This window comes from Phacochoerus africanus, chromosome 1 (genome assembly GCF_016906955.1).
Source record: "Phacochoerus africanus isolate WHEZ1 chromosome 1, ROS_Pafr_v1, whole genome shotgun sequence".
Taxonomy (NCBI): Eukaryota; Metazoa; Chordata; class Mammalia; order Artiodactyla; family Suidae; genus Phacochoerus; species Phacochoerus africanus.
The window spans coordinates 190,610,457-190,626,476 of record NC_062544.1 but is presented as its reverse complement, the minus strand read 5'-3'; the positions used below and the strand labels follow the sequence as shown (position 1 = coordinate 190,626,476).

Sequence of the window (16,020 nt, the reverse complement as noted above, 5' to 3'; positions counted from 1 at the left end):
CCTCCTAAAGCACAATCAGGGTGTTTCCAGAGGCTGAGGGAATGGACACCAGGCAGTCCAAAGGGAAATGTCCTCCACAGGCACCAACAACTCTTACACTTAGATGTTGGACCTCATCTTATGCCTCTGATAGAGTTTGTTCCGGAAAGATAAAATTGCAGTTTCCTTGGCCCCCACCCTGCTGTAGTAGCAAAACGCTGAAACAACAGGCATTTTACAAATTCATTAAAGTGAAAGTACATTTTTAGAGAGAGAGGGAGTGCCCATGCATGGGTGAAAAAAGAGGGCCCGCCTCTCTTTACAGTTGTTTTTATATCCCATGCTGGATACCTTTAGCATGGGGAACAGGTTTCACAGAGGCTGGTGAGGAATAGGCAGCCTTCCTTCCCTAGTAGGGAGTGAGCAGCCCTACTAGGTGGAGGAAGGGGCATTACAATGAGACATAGCCAGAGGCTTTTGGATTTAATCTCCTTGAAGGGGACTTGAAGCCTGTAACACCTCTTCCATTGTCCTCCTCTCAGCATAGCACAGCTAGCTCAAGGTCTATAAGAAGTGCCTTTACACGTGTTTATATCAGTGAGTAAAGGAATAAGTAAACTGAAAATTTATTTATGCTACATTGCATATACTTTTAAATCCTGCCAAGAATGTTTAAAAGTCTGCTTTTTTGATGTAGGTAAGGTGTTCTTTGCCTAAAATGGTCAACTTATGCTTGCTACAGTTCCATAACAAAATGTGACGTGTTTAATTTTTAAATTATTTAAACAGACAGAACACAGAGTGACCATTCTTTTCATATTTTGCTTTTCTTTGAAGGACACTTATTTTAAAATGCAACAGCTATAGACATGCTCGGTGGTGGGGAGGGGCTATAGAAGAATTCATCCAGAAATATGGCCCCAACTTTCTCAAAGATCATCGATTCGGGTCATATGCTGCCATCCAAGAGAACACTTTAGCTAAATGGTAAGATCTTTTTGCTCTAAGACTGTCAAGGTAGTCTTGGCATTTAATATTATAGTTGTCTAAATTCATTTGGAACCAATTTTTGAAAAGATATTATGTATCATACTTAACAAAGACCTTTATTTATAGGACTACCTGAGTGTAGATTAATTTTCCACCGTTTATTTTTACGGTTTTTTTTTTACAATGAGCTTTAGATAGCTAGCTTTAGATTTTAAAGTTTGATTTTAAAAGCTAACTTCATACATTTTCTTTATGATGCAGATGGAAAGATTCTTCAAGTCATTAGCCATAACCTAAGAAAGAGAATTTATTTGCTAATTATTTCTTTGAAATAAAATCCTGCTTAGTTTTTTTTCTACCCACGGATGAGAAACTGGTCTCCTTTCATTTTCAGGAGAGCAACCATGTGTGAGTTCAACAGGATAGGAGAGTTCATCTAATCCCATATGATGATGAAATCCATCAATCTGTAGTTCTCTCAGCAGAAAAGAATCAGATTGCCTACTACTTCCTTCATTGCAGGCAGAAGGTGTTCCTTTCAGTCCTTGTTTTCCAGTTATACAAGCTAAACTGCTGGTCTTGTAGAGACTTGAGCAGTGGCTTCCATCTTCTGTTTTGCCATACAATAGATCTTTTTTCCTTTCTCTTTTCTTTTCTTTCTTTCTTTCTCTCTCTCTTTCTTTCTTCCTTTCTTTCTTTTCTTTTTCTTCTCTTTTCTTTCTCCCTTTCTTTCTTTTCTTTCTTTCTCCCTCTCTTTCTCTCTTTCTTTTGAAAAATGAAACAAAAAAAAATTGTCTTTCAGGTATGTTAATGCCAAAGGATATTTTGAAGATGTGGCAAATGCAATGGAAGAGGCAAAAGAAGAGATTTTTATCACAGATTGGTGGTTAGTATTTGTCCCTGGGGAGTTGTTGTTTGGAGGTCTTTATGTTTAGAATATACAATAGTGTTGTGCTATTCCAGAATCATACATTATGAAAACTGGCAGTACTCACAGATGATTTGGCTAAAGCCGCAACCAATTAACTGTAATAGCCTCCAGTGAAAGTTCTTTTAAAAAAACCTGGCATCCATATATATTCTTAAAATATTTAGCTTGAGCAGTTTTGTTTTTGTCTTTCCATTTGGAAGCAGATACTCAATATTCATTTTAGTAAAGATTATGTTGCAGTACACATAGAGATGTAGAGAAAATGGAAAATAATCTTCTTTGAGTATCTTTCCTCATCTTGCTATGACTGTCACAGGTCCGGTGAGTATAGTTCTTCTGAATTGTCCCTTTGAAATTGGAATATTTGCATTTGCCTATTACCATTAGAATAGGCTGGGTAATGACTAAAACTTGTGAGCTTTTTTGGAGATGCTTAGGTTTCAACTTTCTGACTCCCTTGAAAATCATCTGTGAGAGTTATGATTCTTATTAAAGCCCCTGGAAGTCTTGTATCTAAAATTCATTTAGCTCTTGGGAAATTTTACTCCTGGAGTAGGCTTTGTAGTCTGACTTTAGTTCCAATTACTCATCTGCCTGGAGAGCTAAAACCCATTGCAGATGCTAATATTTACTACAATGGAAGCAAAACTGTTTAACATGTATTTTCCTTCTACAAACTTAGTTCCTTGAAATGCCCTCCACTTTTCCCTATCCTGTTTCCTTCCAAATGCTACCTTACATAAAACTAAGAAAATGCATTTCCTCTTGGTTTGGCAAGGGGACAGTAATTAGGCGTGTGAATTCATCTTCTTCTACTATTTTGCCACAGTGATGAGGAAATCTGTATTTCAAGGGCACACTTTCCCAACCTGGCACTATTGACATTTGGGCCAGATAATTCTTTTTTTTTTTTTTTTTTGTCTTTTTGCCATTTCTTGGGCCACTCCTGCAGCATATGGAGGTTCTCAGGCTAGGGGTTAAATTGGAGCTATAGCTGCCAGCCTATGCCAGAGCCACAGCAACACGGGATCTGAGCTGCGTTGCGACCTACAGCACAGCTCACGGCAACGCCGGATCCTTAACCCACTGAGCAAGGGCAGGGATTGAACCCACAACCTCATGGTTCCTAGTCAGATTTGTTAACCACTATGCCACAACGGGAACTCCGTGGGCCAGATAATTCTTTGTTATGGGAACAACGTGGGATGTTTAGCACCATCAGCATCCCTGGCTTTTATCCAGTAGCAAGCTAGATGCCAGCAGCAAGCTTCCAGTTGTGATAATTAAAATGTCTTCAGACATTGTCAAATATCCCCTGGGGTCACAGTCCTGCTCAGTTGAGAATCATTGGTCTAAAGCCAATAGATAAGGTGTGTGACAGCCAGCATGTCTATGAACCTATTTGTTCTCATGTTTTTTTTGTTTTTTTTTTTTTTGTCTTTTTTTTGCTATTTCTTGGGCCGCTTCCGTGGCATATGGAGGTTCCCAGGCTAGGGGTCTAATCGGAGCTGTAGCCACCGGCCTATGTCAGAGCCACAGCAACTCGGGATCCGAGCCGCATCTGCAACCTACACCACAGCTCATGCAACACTGGATCATTAACCCACTGAGCAAGCGCAGGGACCGATGGTTCCTAGTCGGATTCGTTAACCACTGTGCCACTACGGGAACTCCCTGTTGTCATGTTTGTGAAGGAGCTTAACCTTGGCCTTTATATTCTTGCCAAATTTTATCTCTTTAGTCAGTTACCAGGAATGAAAATTTTATAATTAGACATTATTTCTTTGGTTAATATTTTCTAGACACTTATGAGAATAGATTCAAGCTTCATAAAGGAGCATATTGCTTTAAAAATATTTCTGAAACTTTGATGAGGACATGAAAGAGACTGAAAATTAGTGTTTCCATTAAGCCCATGCTTTCATGTTTTACACAAGCAAATGCTCTCATTTGAAGGTAACAAACACTGAACTACAGATTCTCAATTAAACATCTAAAGAGATGGAACCTTGAATATTTTTTCTTCTACTGTCAGTAAGAAAATGAATCAAGAGGTTATTCTTTTTTCGTGACTGTGCTAGGATAACATCTTATTATAACACTCTTTGAAATAAAATCTTCGCAGGAACTTCCCTCAAAATAAATGGAGGAAATTCTTGTGCAAGTATGTTGCAGAAGAGAGCACTCAGAAAGTTTACCCAACCCTGACATATCTGGATCTGAGAGTGAAAAGCCTAGTGAGAGGATGCACCTGCCCTTTAGAAGCTTCTAATCTAATTCCAGAGACATATACAGGAGTGAGAACTGTGTTAATCTGTTTCTAAAGCAATTAGTATGCAAGCAAAGGCAGATTTAGTGAAATGAGAAACAATCTGGGACCTAGAAGTGCTTCGTTCCTTTGTTCGTTAATTCATTAATCTACCCATCCCATTCATTTGTCAATTTATTTACTCATTCATTCCAGAGCTATGTGTGAGCACCCACTCTGTGACAGGTACTGATCTAGGCCAGGTGTTGAGAAAGATGAGTAAGAAGCAGCCCTTGCCCTGGAACAATAGAGGCAGGAAGTCATGGGTTAAGACATGGGACTGGGGCAAGCTCAGTGGTGAGGGTCAGCACAGCAGAAGGCGTGGGGGTGCACAGAGGAGCTGTAGAAGTTTCACAGGTGAGAATGCTGGCCTGGGTCCTGGGTGATAGAGTTGACCAGTTGAAGACAGGTGAATGTTTTAGGTAGAGGGTTAGCCAGGACCATGGCATAGAGGGGTGAGGGAGCACTGCAGTTTTGGAGGAAGGCAGAGGTTGTGTACAGACTAAGCATAGCATCCTTTGGGGTGGTGGGTGAACAGCACTCAAAAGATGGGTTAGGGCTAAATTGTGCAGGGCTCTTTGTGAGCTGCTAAGGAGTCTGCATTTCATCCTGTGAACACTGGGAATCACTGCAAAATTTTAAGCATGGAAATTTTAATCAGATTTTTTTTCTGAAAGTGACCATTTTGGTAATAGTTTAGAAGATGAATTGAACAGTGATTATCAAGACCATCTGGCAAGTTATTATTGTGGCCCAGAAGAGGGACGGTGATGATCTCTGCTCAGACCACCTTAAGGGTCTGATTATTACTGACTCGGGGCAAGTCATGTTAACCTTTTTAAGAGGTAGTTTCTAAGGCATAGTTGAATAACATTAACAGTAAGTAGCTACTATTTGTTGAAAAAATTTTTTTTTTTTTTTCTGGCTGCACCTGCAGCATGTAGAAGTTCCCAGGCTCAGGGATGGAACACAAGCCACAGTAGTGACAATGCCAGATTCTTAACCTACTGAGCCACCAGAGAACTCCTAATTGCATTCTTACTAGAGGCTGTGGGAAAAGTGAGACTCAGTGAGGCCGATTAGGAAACTGCCCATAGCCACAGTACATTCTGGTGCTGGCTTGGATCCAGGTGTCTTTGCTTTAGTGCCCACATGCTATGGAGCTGCCTCTCCGAGGAGTTGGCTGCACCTCATGGTATCTGAAGTTCCTTTTGGCTCTGACATTCTTTAAGTGCAGACTGAAATTTTTTTTTTTTTTTTTTGAGTTGCTGGATGTGCGGATAAAGAAGCAATCAGATTTGGGTAGGTTTAGTCAGGAGAAATTTTCTGAAGAGGTCAATTCTAAGGCAGGTTGTCACACTATTCTAGAGAGAATGATTTGTTAAACAGCCCAGATTATCTGAAGATTCCACTGAAGAGTAAATCCTAGCTAGAAGTTGAAGGCACCAAAAGAAGTAGTTTCTATATAAAAATTAGTGAGCGTTCGCTTGTTTATCACTGTTTTATGTCTTTTCTGTGCTTGGTGCTATTTCAAGTCACCTATGAACTACCTATCCAGTGTTCTTTGGAGTGAGTCCTAAAATGAGGCTGGACACCTAGCTGTGGCTTCCAGTCAGTTGCTGTAACTTAGGGCAGATCCACAGAACAGGGCTTAGATCAGCTTTCCTCTTGGTGATGGTGGTTCTGATTCCCACTGGCCAGCAGGGATGTATAGAGCAGTGTGTTGAGTCTTTGCCCACATTGGTTCTCTGTCTGTCCTGTTGGGGTCTCCCACAGTGCAAGTGGGGTCTCCCACAGTGTCTGTACTGAGTCTGTGCATTAAATGGGTCATAGATAGATAGACAAGGTTAGTAAACTGGAGAATAAAGAAGAAAAACAATAAACAAAGGTTTTTAAAGAAGGTGTGTATCAAAGGAAGAGAAACAGTAGTGACGTCTCCTTTGGGCTGAAGACAAAGGCTATAAAGAATAAACTCGAAGTGTCATTTTAACTGGCTCACAAGCTAAGACTGTTCTACGTAGGAGAACACATTTAAGTTGATTTTAATGTTATGATTTTCAAATAATGGGTTGCTACTTTTTAATAATTATTTATTAAAAGAATTTAGTGGGTTATTTAAAGGATGCAATAGGATAAGAAAAGGAAGGAAAGCAAAGAGAGTTGCCGCTTGAGTGGCAGTAAGGGTTATTGTTTTGTGAAATTTTATTTCAGCAGTAAATAGAAGATTGATAGGTAGGTAGGTATGTAGGTAGATAGATAGGTAGAGAGAGAGATAGATAAAAGTATTGGGATGGATGCATAATGTGTTCCTGTGGATTACCACCCCAAAAGCTCAAAATCTGCTGACTTTCCAGAGTTGGCAAGCCTTTTTGGTAAAGGGCAATAAAAATATTTTAGACTTTGGGGGTCACATGTAGTCTCTGCTGCATAGTGTGTGTGCGTGTGTGTGTTTGATAACTCTTTAAAATGTAATTATTTTAATGGGCCATATTAAAACAATCTATGGACCAAAAGCATAGTTTGCCAACCCTTGTCTTAGAAAGTAGATTCACATTACTGTATTATATCAATATCAAGAGCTAAATATACGACCAACCTAAGAAACTATCAATTTGCTTTCCAAAGTGGTTCTACTGGCAAAGTATGAAAGTTTCAGCCTTTCTCATCATTGCAAGCACATGGTATTGTCAGTTTTTTTAAATGCTAGCCATTTCGAAGGATATGTAATAGTTTCACATTGTGGTTTTAATTTGCAGTAGCAACATCTTTTCATAGTAAACATATTTTCCTGTGATTTTTGGACATTTCCTGATTAGTTTTTATGGAAACATATTCTCATCTTATTTTTCATCTTTTTTATTGGATTGTCTTATTACTAAATTGTAGAAGATCTTTATCATTCTAGTTACAATTGCTCTGCTTCATCCTGGCCTCCATGTTTTCTGATGAGAAGTTCAGTCACTTTGAATCATTGTTCCCCTCTAAATAATGCATTGTTTTTCTTCAGAGTGCTTTCTACATTTTCTCTCTGTCTTTAGTTTTTAGAGGTTTGATTATGGTATTTGAGGTTTTCCTGTTTGGGGTTCATTGAGCTTCTTGAATCCGTACATTTATCTCATTCATCACATTTGAGAAGTTTTCAGCCCTTATTTCTTCAGACTTTTTTTCTGCATTTCCCTCTTTCTCCTCTTTTTCTGAGTCTCTGATAACACAAGTAGTGTCTTTTAGCCACAGGTCTCTAAGGCTCTATTTTTTCTTTCAGTCTTCTCTTCTCTTTGTTATTCAAATTGGATAATTTATCTTTATCTATCTTTAAGTTCATTGATTCTTTCCTTTGTCACCTCTGTCTTGGTACTGAGCCTATCCAGTGAGAGTTGTTTGCCTTCTGTAGTTGTATTTCCCAGTTTGAAAATTTCTGTTTAGTTCTTCTTAATATCTTTATTTCTCTGCCAAGACTTTCTGTCTATCCATTCATTTTAAGAATGTTCACCCTTGTTGAAACATTTTTATAATATCCGGCAAAGACTTACATTACCTGAATCCAACATATATGCCATTTTGGCATTGGCAATTTTCGAATGTCTTTCCTGCAAGTTCTGATTCTTTGTATGCCAAGTAATTTTTTATTGTGTTTTGGAAGTTTTGAATATTATGACACTGAATCTTAGTTAAATCTTATGGAGAATGTTGATATTTGTGTTTTAGCAGGAAATTGGCCCATTTGGGTTCATGTAAAATGTTCCAACTTGTTTTATATCTCTGTGTTTTTAGTATCAGTTTTGTTTTCAAAGCCTTTGTAGTGCTATTCAGTTCTGTCCCCCATGTGCTCTACCTAGCGACCAGTTTGGGCCATGGTTTATTGCTTATTGCAGGTCTTAAATTCTTTGGTGTAATATTTAGGACCAGATCCATGCTTGGGCAGCTTGAGAATGAGCTAGAAGTTTATAAACAACTCTGTACTATTGCTTTTTATGAGATCCTCTCTCTCTGTGATCTACCCACTACCTAAGGGTTGCCTATGACTTTGCATTTTAGTCCTCTAGCTGAATAGGTGTGGCTTCATTTATTCTGCTCTTCCAGACACTTTCTGCAGTGATGCTTTATGTCCAGAGCCAAGCAATGGATATTTATATTGTCATCTTGGAACCACAGCTTTTTCACTGAGAAGGAAATTTCCACTGCCTCAAAGTTTTTGATTTCCATGGGCCTCTCACTATCACTGCCAGAAGATCCCACTCTTGCCCCTCAAGCCTGAACTAGAGGACTTTTCCTGGAGTTCTCTCTACCTGTGCCAAAGCCCATTTTCATGTTCTCCTTCCAGGCTGAGAAATCAGAAGGAAGGGAATGGTAAAATCCACTGATTAGATGATATGTCAAATTTTGCTGTTCTCAACAGTGATTTTTCCAATTCATGAACACTATATATCTCTCCAATTTTTAGATCTTATCTAAATTTTCTCAGCAATGTTTTGTTCTTTCCATATGCAACTCTTGTACGTATCACTAAGTAATTCATGTTTTTTAATGTTATTATAAATGGTATTTAAAAAAATTCATGTTCCAATTGTTTACTACCAGCATATAGAATGCAGTTGATTTTTTATATTGATCTTATTTATTGCAGTCTTGCTTAGTTCACTTATTAGTTTGAGTAGCTTTTTTGTAGATGCCTTAGGATTTTTCCCCATGGAATATTATGTTATATGTGAATAATGCCAGTTTTCCTTTTTCCTTTATAATCTGTATGCTTTGTATTTCTTTTTCCTCTTTCTTTCTTTCTCTCTCTCTCTCTCTCTTTTTTTTTTTTTTTTTTTTTTTGCCTTATTGAATTGGCTGGCATCATCAGCCAATGCAATATGCTGCAAAAATGTTAAATAGAAATAATGAGAATGGACATCTTTGCCTTGTTCTCAGTCTTAGAAGAAAAGTCTTCAGTCTTTTATTATATGCTTTAGGTGGGTTTTTTTAACAGGTGCCTTTTATTGCTTTGAAGAAAATCCTTTCTACTTATAATTTATTGAGGGTTTTTATTGTGAGTGGGTATTGAATTTTATCAAAAAATTTTTCAGCATTTATTGAAATGATTGTTTTTTCTGTTAATGTATTGATTACATTGATTGATTTTCATCTTTTAAACCAAACTTGCATTCTTAGAAATAACCCCACTTTGTCATGATTCATTAAACTTTTTGTAAGTTGTGAGGTTTTGATAAAGATTTTTGCCTCTATGATTATAAGGAATACTGTACCTATTTTTTTTTCTTTTCTTGGATTGTCTTTGCTTGGTTTTGGTATTAGGATAATGCCTGGCTCATCGTATGAGTTAGTAAGTGCCACCCTGCCCTTTGTTCCCTAGAAGAATTTCAGTAAGATTGTTGTTATTTCTTCCTACTTACATGAGAAATCTAAAATAGTCAAACTCTTTGAGTTCCTGTTGTGGCTCAGTGGTTAACAAACCCGACTAACATCCATGAGGACGTGGATTCAATCCCTGACCTTGCTCAGTGGGTTAAGGATCCAGTGTTGCCGTGAGCTGAGGTTTAGGTTGCAGATGCGACTTGGATCCAGTGTTCCTGTGGCTGTGACTGTGGTGTAAGCCAGCAGTTATAGCTCCAATTGGTCCCCTAGCCTAGGAACCTCTATATGCTGAAGATATGTTCATAAAAAGACAAAAATAAAATAAAGTAAAATAAAATAAAATAAAATAATCAAACTCCTTTTTTCTTTTTCAATCTAGCTTGTTTGTCAACTTTATTAATCTTTTTAAAGAGCTAGATTTTTATTTTATTGAGTTTTCTTTATTATTTTTCCATATTATATTACATTGAGTTCTACTCTTAACTATTCCTTTCCTTCTTATTACTTTAGGTTTAATTTATTCTTTTTTTTCTATCTTCTTAAGATGGAGCTCTGATCATTGATTTTAAACTCTTTCTTTCTCATATAAGCATTTAAAGTGTAAAATTTTCTAAAAGGAGCATTTACTTAGAAGTATATTTTAACTACTGTTACATTTTACACTCAATAATATAGTTATAGCTGTCATCATTTTTTCTCTCTTGGTGGTACACTTTATGATGATGCATCTTACAATCATTGGTATCCTAGACTCAAGGTAGTATTATACAATCTTTTGAACTTTGCTTATCTAATAGCTGATCTCTTCTTGCTATTGCTTATACCTTGTTTATGGCATAAGTCTCATATCATCTTTCATGCATTATTTTCAAAATCAAGGTCTACCTGAGAGTAGCTTAAGATCCTTCAAAGTATCTAGTAGAATATTCTGCATACAGGGTACATGGTGCTTTTAGATTCAATAACAGGTGATAAAGACTTAAGAAGAGTATAGACTTAAAAGTGGCCCCCAAACTGAAGCTCTTTGAGCAAGTATTGGGAGGTCTCTTATGGCGCAGTCGGTTAAGGATCTGGCATTGGCACTGCAGCAACTTGGATTGCTGCTGTGGCACTGATTCAATCCCTCACCTGGAACTTCCCCACATGCAACAGGAGTTACACACACACACACACACACACACACACACACACAAAATCGCAAGTGTATATATGTTGTTTGGCATGTCCTACTTTCAGTGAACTAGCAGTACCCAGTGATGCACTTCTCTGTTTAAACAGATGTGTTTTTAATTTATCTTAGATCTTTTCCTATGAATTGCTGTATTTTTTGTTTATTTAAACATAGATTACCTTTGAGTTATTTCCTACTCTAAATATGTAAATATTTATGCAATATATATCCCTCCATTTGTCTGTTTTCCTATTTATATTACCTTATATGTGTCTCCTTTAGAAACTTTATCTCTGTATTTTTATTTTCTTTAATAAAAAGAAATAGAGCATAAAATCATTTCTTTTAATCTCTTTAGCTCCTTAAAACCCTGTTGTTTTCACATGCTTAGAGGACTCTCTGGCAAGGCAGTATTCACCCTAGTATCCTGTAAGGCTTTGATTCTTACAATCTACCCCAGATCTCGCATTTCAGCAGATGAAATTTTCTTTGTTGTTTGTTTTTTGTTTGTTTTTTTCCCATTACAGAGGAGTTACACCACTTGCCGATTTAACTCAGGCACTGACTTTGAACTAAACCCCAAGGAAAAAAGTAACTCTTCTGTTCTATGCTGTCTGTGGCACTTCTAAAGAGGAAAACCCAGGGGTCCATTTTCACACAGGAAAAGCTCATCTATCAGCAAAGCTTACCTTCTTCCCTGCTCAGAAAGCCCCAGGTTTCCACGGAAACTGCTCCTTGATATAGGAAGTCAGTGTCCATGTTTATAAATTAGAATACTTTTGGCCTGGATTGCTAGCATGCTCAACTAAAGAGGGCTCAAACAGTGAGGATTTAGTTGTCTCATTTAATGAGAAGTCTAAAGCTAGGCAAATCTAGAGTTGATGGAGTGATCTAGTGATTTCAGAGTTCTGGCTTTACCCTTAGAATTCCAATATGGCTGTGCCTGTCTAAGCATCACACCCCATACAGAATCTATCCTAGAGGCACTTTTCCTGGGTTTTTTTGGGTGTGTGCATGTGTCTTTTCCTCTCATCGGAAGAAGAACTTTTCCATTAACCCCACGTATACCTCCTCATAATTCTCATTGCCCAGGATTGTATCACGTCATGCTGGAGCTATATAGCAGTCTGGAAAAGAGGTCATTTAGAATATTCACATTCAATAGTGGGAGGTAGGCTCTGACAGCAAAGAAGGATAAGGAGAACATGGCTGTTGGGTGGATAATCAATAGTATCTGCAAGCATGTGTATGTATGATGCATGAGTAAGATAGAGAAATCGAGACTGACTTTTTTGTATAAAAGCTGTTGTTCCCAGATGAAGTCATACATGGACTCATAGTGGGACTTTGAATGATCTGCCATAGTGGAGGAAGAGGATGGTGTTTGGGATAAAATTGCCTTTGCTTCCTATGATGCAATTAGAAATTTGTGTTTTGTTTTAGTTTCTTGAAATCTTGGTTTCATGATTTCAGGTTGAGTCCAGAAATCTTCCTGAAACGCCCAGTGGTTGAAGGAAATCGTTGGAGGTTGGACTGCATTCTTAAACGAAAAGCAGTATGTACTTTCCTAATGAATGCCGATATAATTTTTAAATGTTTATTTCCTCTGAAATGCCTTTTCCTTTTCAAAGCCTTTCATATACGTTTATAACTTTTTTCTTTAGTGTTTGACAAAAAGTAGACTACTTGCTGCTTTTAAGTTCATTTGGTTCTGATTTTTTTCCTCTTACTCTTGAGTCATAAATAATTACAGCATAGATGATATTAGCAGCTCTAAGATTTTACGTTTTAATCAGTTATGGGCAGCTAATTTTGTAGGAAAAAATTATAATAAAATTTCACCATTGAATACTAAATGACAAAATTAAATAGGATTTTTTTCATTATTCTGTCATTTGAACAAAAGACAAACATTTGAAAATTATTTAAGTCAAATGGGGTCAAGCTGATCTTGAAGAATATCAAAGAGAAGGGACATTAAGAATTGGTGGTTACAATTTTGGGACAGTTCATGGTAATAGGGTGAAATTGCCCCTGTAGCTTCTGGGTGAGCAATGAGTGTGCTCTTTTTGTTATAAAAAGTAAACAACTGAGGCAGTATAGGCTCACCAATGACTACTTTACATTCATATTTCTCATGAATTTTTTTATGTGATTGGCCTTCAACCAAGTTAAATTAAAATTGAATTAGGATCGATCTGGATTTATTATTAATCATGTTCAAATTAGGGAGTGCTAGAATTTTTGCTATTATTTAGTACAGTCTTAATTTTTTATTCCATCATTAAACATTCTAGCAAAATTTATAGATCCTAAGTAATTGGAGTTAGTATTTTCAGTCTCCCCCAGCCATGACTCATTTTTTTCCCATCCTCTATATTCCCCAACTCCTTTCCTCACTCACCTTTCCCCCTTCTTTCAATGTCTTTTCATCATTCCCTTACTTTAGGATTTCTGGGAATATCCATAGATGTGGGCAGACCTCACTGCTGATATGAAGGGCAAAAGAAGTTGATTGTCTTTATTTCAGACACATGTTCTGCCTAACAGCAACATTTTCATGGCTAGTCTAATTTGTCATCTCAACAGACTTCCATTCACAGAATTGGAAAGTCTAATTTTGAAAAGTATTATTTGCACATTCGTTAAACAATTCAGCATACAGTTACTGTATCCTCTGAGCCTGGTACTACACTAATTACTAAGGATGCCATGTGTGTGACTAGGATTCCATCCCTGCCTATGGAGGGCTTACTGAAGGACTCATGTCTGGGCTTAGTCCTAGTACTACCAAACATCTTTCTATGTATTGAAAGGGTTCTATCTGTCTCCATGTTTCTCTCTGTGAAATGACACCTTTCCCATTTCTTATTCAGAAGTTAACTCTAGAAACTCCATTCTAGTAAGTTTTTCCAGCCATGCCTCCAGTCAACAGTCATTCTCGTAAATCCTTTCCTTGTAGCACTTATCTGATATTTTCCTCTTTTAGGTTTCAATTAACATGCTTTTGTTGAATGCCTCCTATGTGCATATGGTAATGTACAAAAATAAAAGATGCTTCTTGACCTGAAGGAGCTTAAAAATCTGCAAAAGAGTCAGTTGGGTACAGAGACAGTGCCAAGCTTCAAAGCAGGAGGGAGAGCATTGGGTAGGTCTGGTGTGGAAGCCTCTCACAACATGAGGACTTATAGGGTATTAAGGATGGGCCAAAAATTTAAAAAGAAGAGATTTTCAGGTATTGGAAATGTGGTGAGGAAACATTCTGGAGGCAGGAATTTGTAAGGCCTTGTCAGTCATAGCAAGGTGACAAAGTTTATGACAGCCAAGTGTTAGCATAAGCAGGATGGGGGATCAAGCTAGAAAGCTGAGATGTGGAGGCTTATGAGCCCAAGCCAATGGTTTGGACTTTATGGAAGACAGTGGTGAACTACTGTGGCAGGTGTGATGGACAAAAGGTGATCAGATGAAAATGATGTGTTGCGATGGAGAATCTGATAGTGGAAGGAAGTAGGAAGAACCTGGAGTCAGACAGCTACATTTTAGATCACGTGAGTGCAAGGTGCCTATCAGATGTCTAGTGTACTCCAGAAAGCTAGTAATTGCCAAAGCAGAGCCTAGGAGGAAAATCCTGCAAGCCTGGTCCTCCATGTCATGTTAGCTGGCCTATGTTTGTCTACTCCCCCTGAGGTACCTGTGCAAGTTCCTTTTCTATCACCACCATGGCTTCTCTTAGCTTTCATGGTCTGTAAAATGAGGTACCACGTGAATACCATGGCCAAGCAAATGTTACTGCCTGAAAAAAAGGGTGCTTTGTTTCAATTTCATCTGCTTCCTGAGACTTGTCATTTTTAAATTGTGTGTAAGGATTTTTTAAATTTCCTAAGGAAATAGTTGTAGTATTAAATATTAATTTCGCAGTGGTACACTTAGTAGAATTGATCCAGCTACACCATATTATTATTTTGGACATAAATTTTTAATACTCACATCATTCCAAATTGACATTTAATATGCTTATAAGCAGTGCTTCACATAAATAATTTCATTTCTGAAAGCCACTAGCTTCACACAGTGCTGGGTTGAAAATAACATTTATTCTTGCATTAATGGGTCCCAGTGGTCCACAAAGTTGATTGAAATGAATTATTTTTTTCCTCTATCTGATTGTGCAGATCTTTGGGGAGAAATTTAGTCTCTGCCTTATAGCCAACATATAGGCAAATATCTCTTTTAATGGTTGTTTCTTAGGGGGAAATGCAATATTTTGTTTCTCTGGTAATAACCAAGTTGATATTTTCCTATTTATTTGGCCTTTTGGTATGCAATGTCATCATTTAAAATAGTGTAAGCCAACATTGAGAGGCGGACTGTTTACAACTCAAATCAGCATCCCAGGGTTTTCACAGTCCTGCATTTATTGCACCAAGAGGTGAGATAAGTTGCATCAGAGTTATACCTGCATCCCTGTACCCATTTGTATATTTTAACCTTAGAAATATGTGATATTTCTGATGACACTTTCACCAAAATGTTCTTCAAGTATGGAAACCTAGACACATATAGAACCTAGGTTCTCAGGTAGGATTTTTATCCTCAGGTTAATTTCTTAATGTCCTGGACCACAAGACACATTCTAGAGTACAGTCAGTGGGAAAGATGCCCAGGTTTTCAAACAGGATGAATAATCACATCTCTGCACAGAAAAATCAAAGAGAATCTTATCAAAATGGTGGGCTAGAAGGGCATGGCAGGGAAGGAGAAATGGGATCTTCAACCTTAAAAAACAGTTTAAATAAAACTGTTTTGTTTTGTTTTGTTTTAATGCATGAGTATTTGTGCTCTTACTTACAAATGCTGCCTGCATTTAAATGTTGAGGATACAATTTTTTTTCAATCCTTTACTTTTTAAGTTTTTCAAAAATATTGTAAACGCCCCCCCCTCCCCCGCCCCGGAGAAATCTTGACAAGTGATAAAAGTAGTGATTATCCTGGGGATGTGTTAGCTAAACTCTCTTTAGCAGTGGACAAAGGTGGATACATTTAGAAAATATTTTGACAAGAGTGCTCGGAACAATCAGAGGAAAAGCTGATTTAGAAACAAAATGTCTTGATTCCACCTATAAAATTTTTTTTTATTTTTCATTTTCTTCATACATGTTTGTATGTGTACCTGAAAATTCCTGCTGTTTATCATATTGTCTGCTTTACTTGATTAAAGACTGATTAGAAAAGAGGATAGAACATTTATATTTTGAAATTCAGGTGTCATAAAGTTAATTCTGT

At 37.4% G+C, this 16,020-nt stretch overlaps 1 protein-coding gene across 4 annotated transcripts in view; it reads left to right on the top strand.

The window, feature by feature from the left end:
* Nucleotides 1-16,020, top strand: part of PLD1 (phospholipase D1) — a 218,728-nt gene that overhangs the window by 103,718 nt on the left and 98,990 nt on the right. For all 4 annotated transcript variants that reach the window (XM_047786550.1, XM_047786540.1, XM_047786531.1 and 1 more), the window contains exons 10-12: nucleotides 817-966; nucleotides 1,772-1,855; nucleotides 12,211-12,292. In XM_047786550.1, coding sequence (XP_047642506.1) covers nucleotides 817-966; nucleotides 1,772-1,855; nucleotides 12,211-12,292 — 316 coding nt within the window. The remainder of the gene's footprint in view (nucleotides 1-816; nucleotides 967-1,771; nucleotides 1,856-12,210; nucleotides 12,293-16,020) is intronic.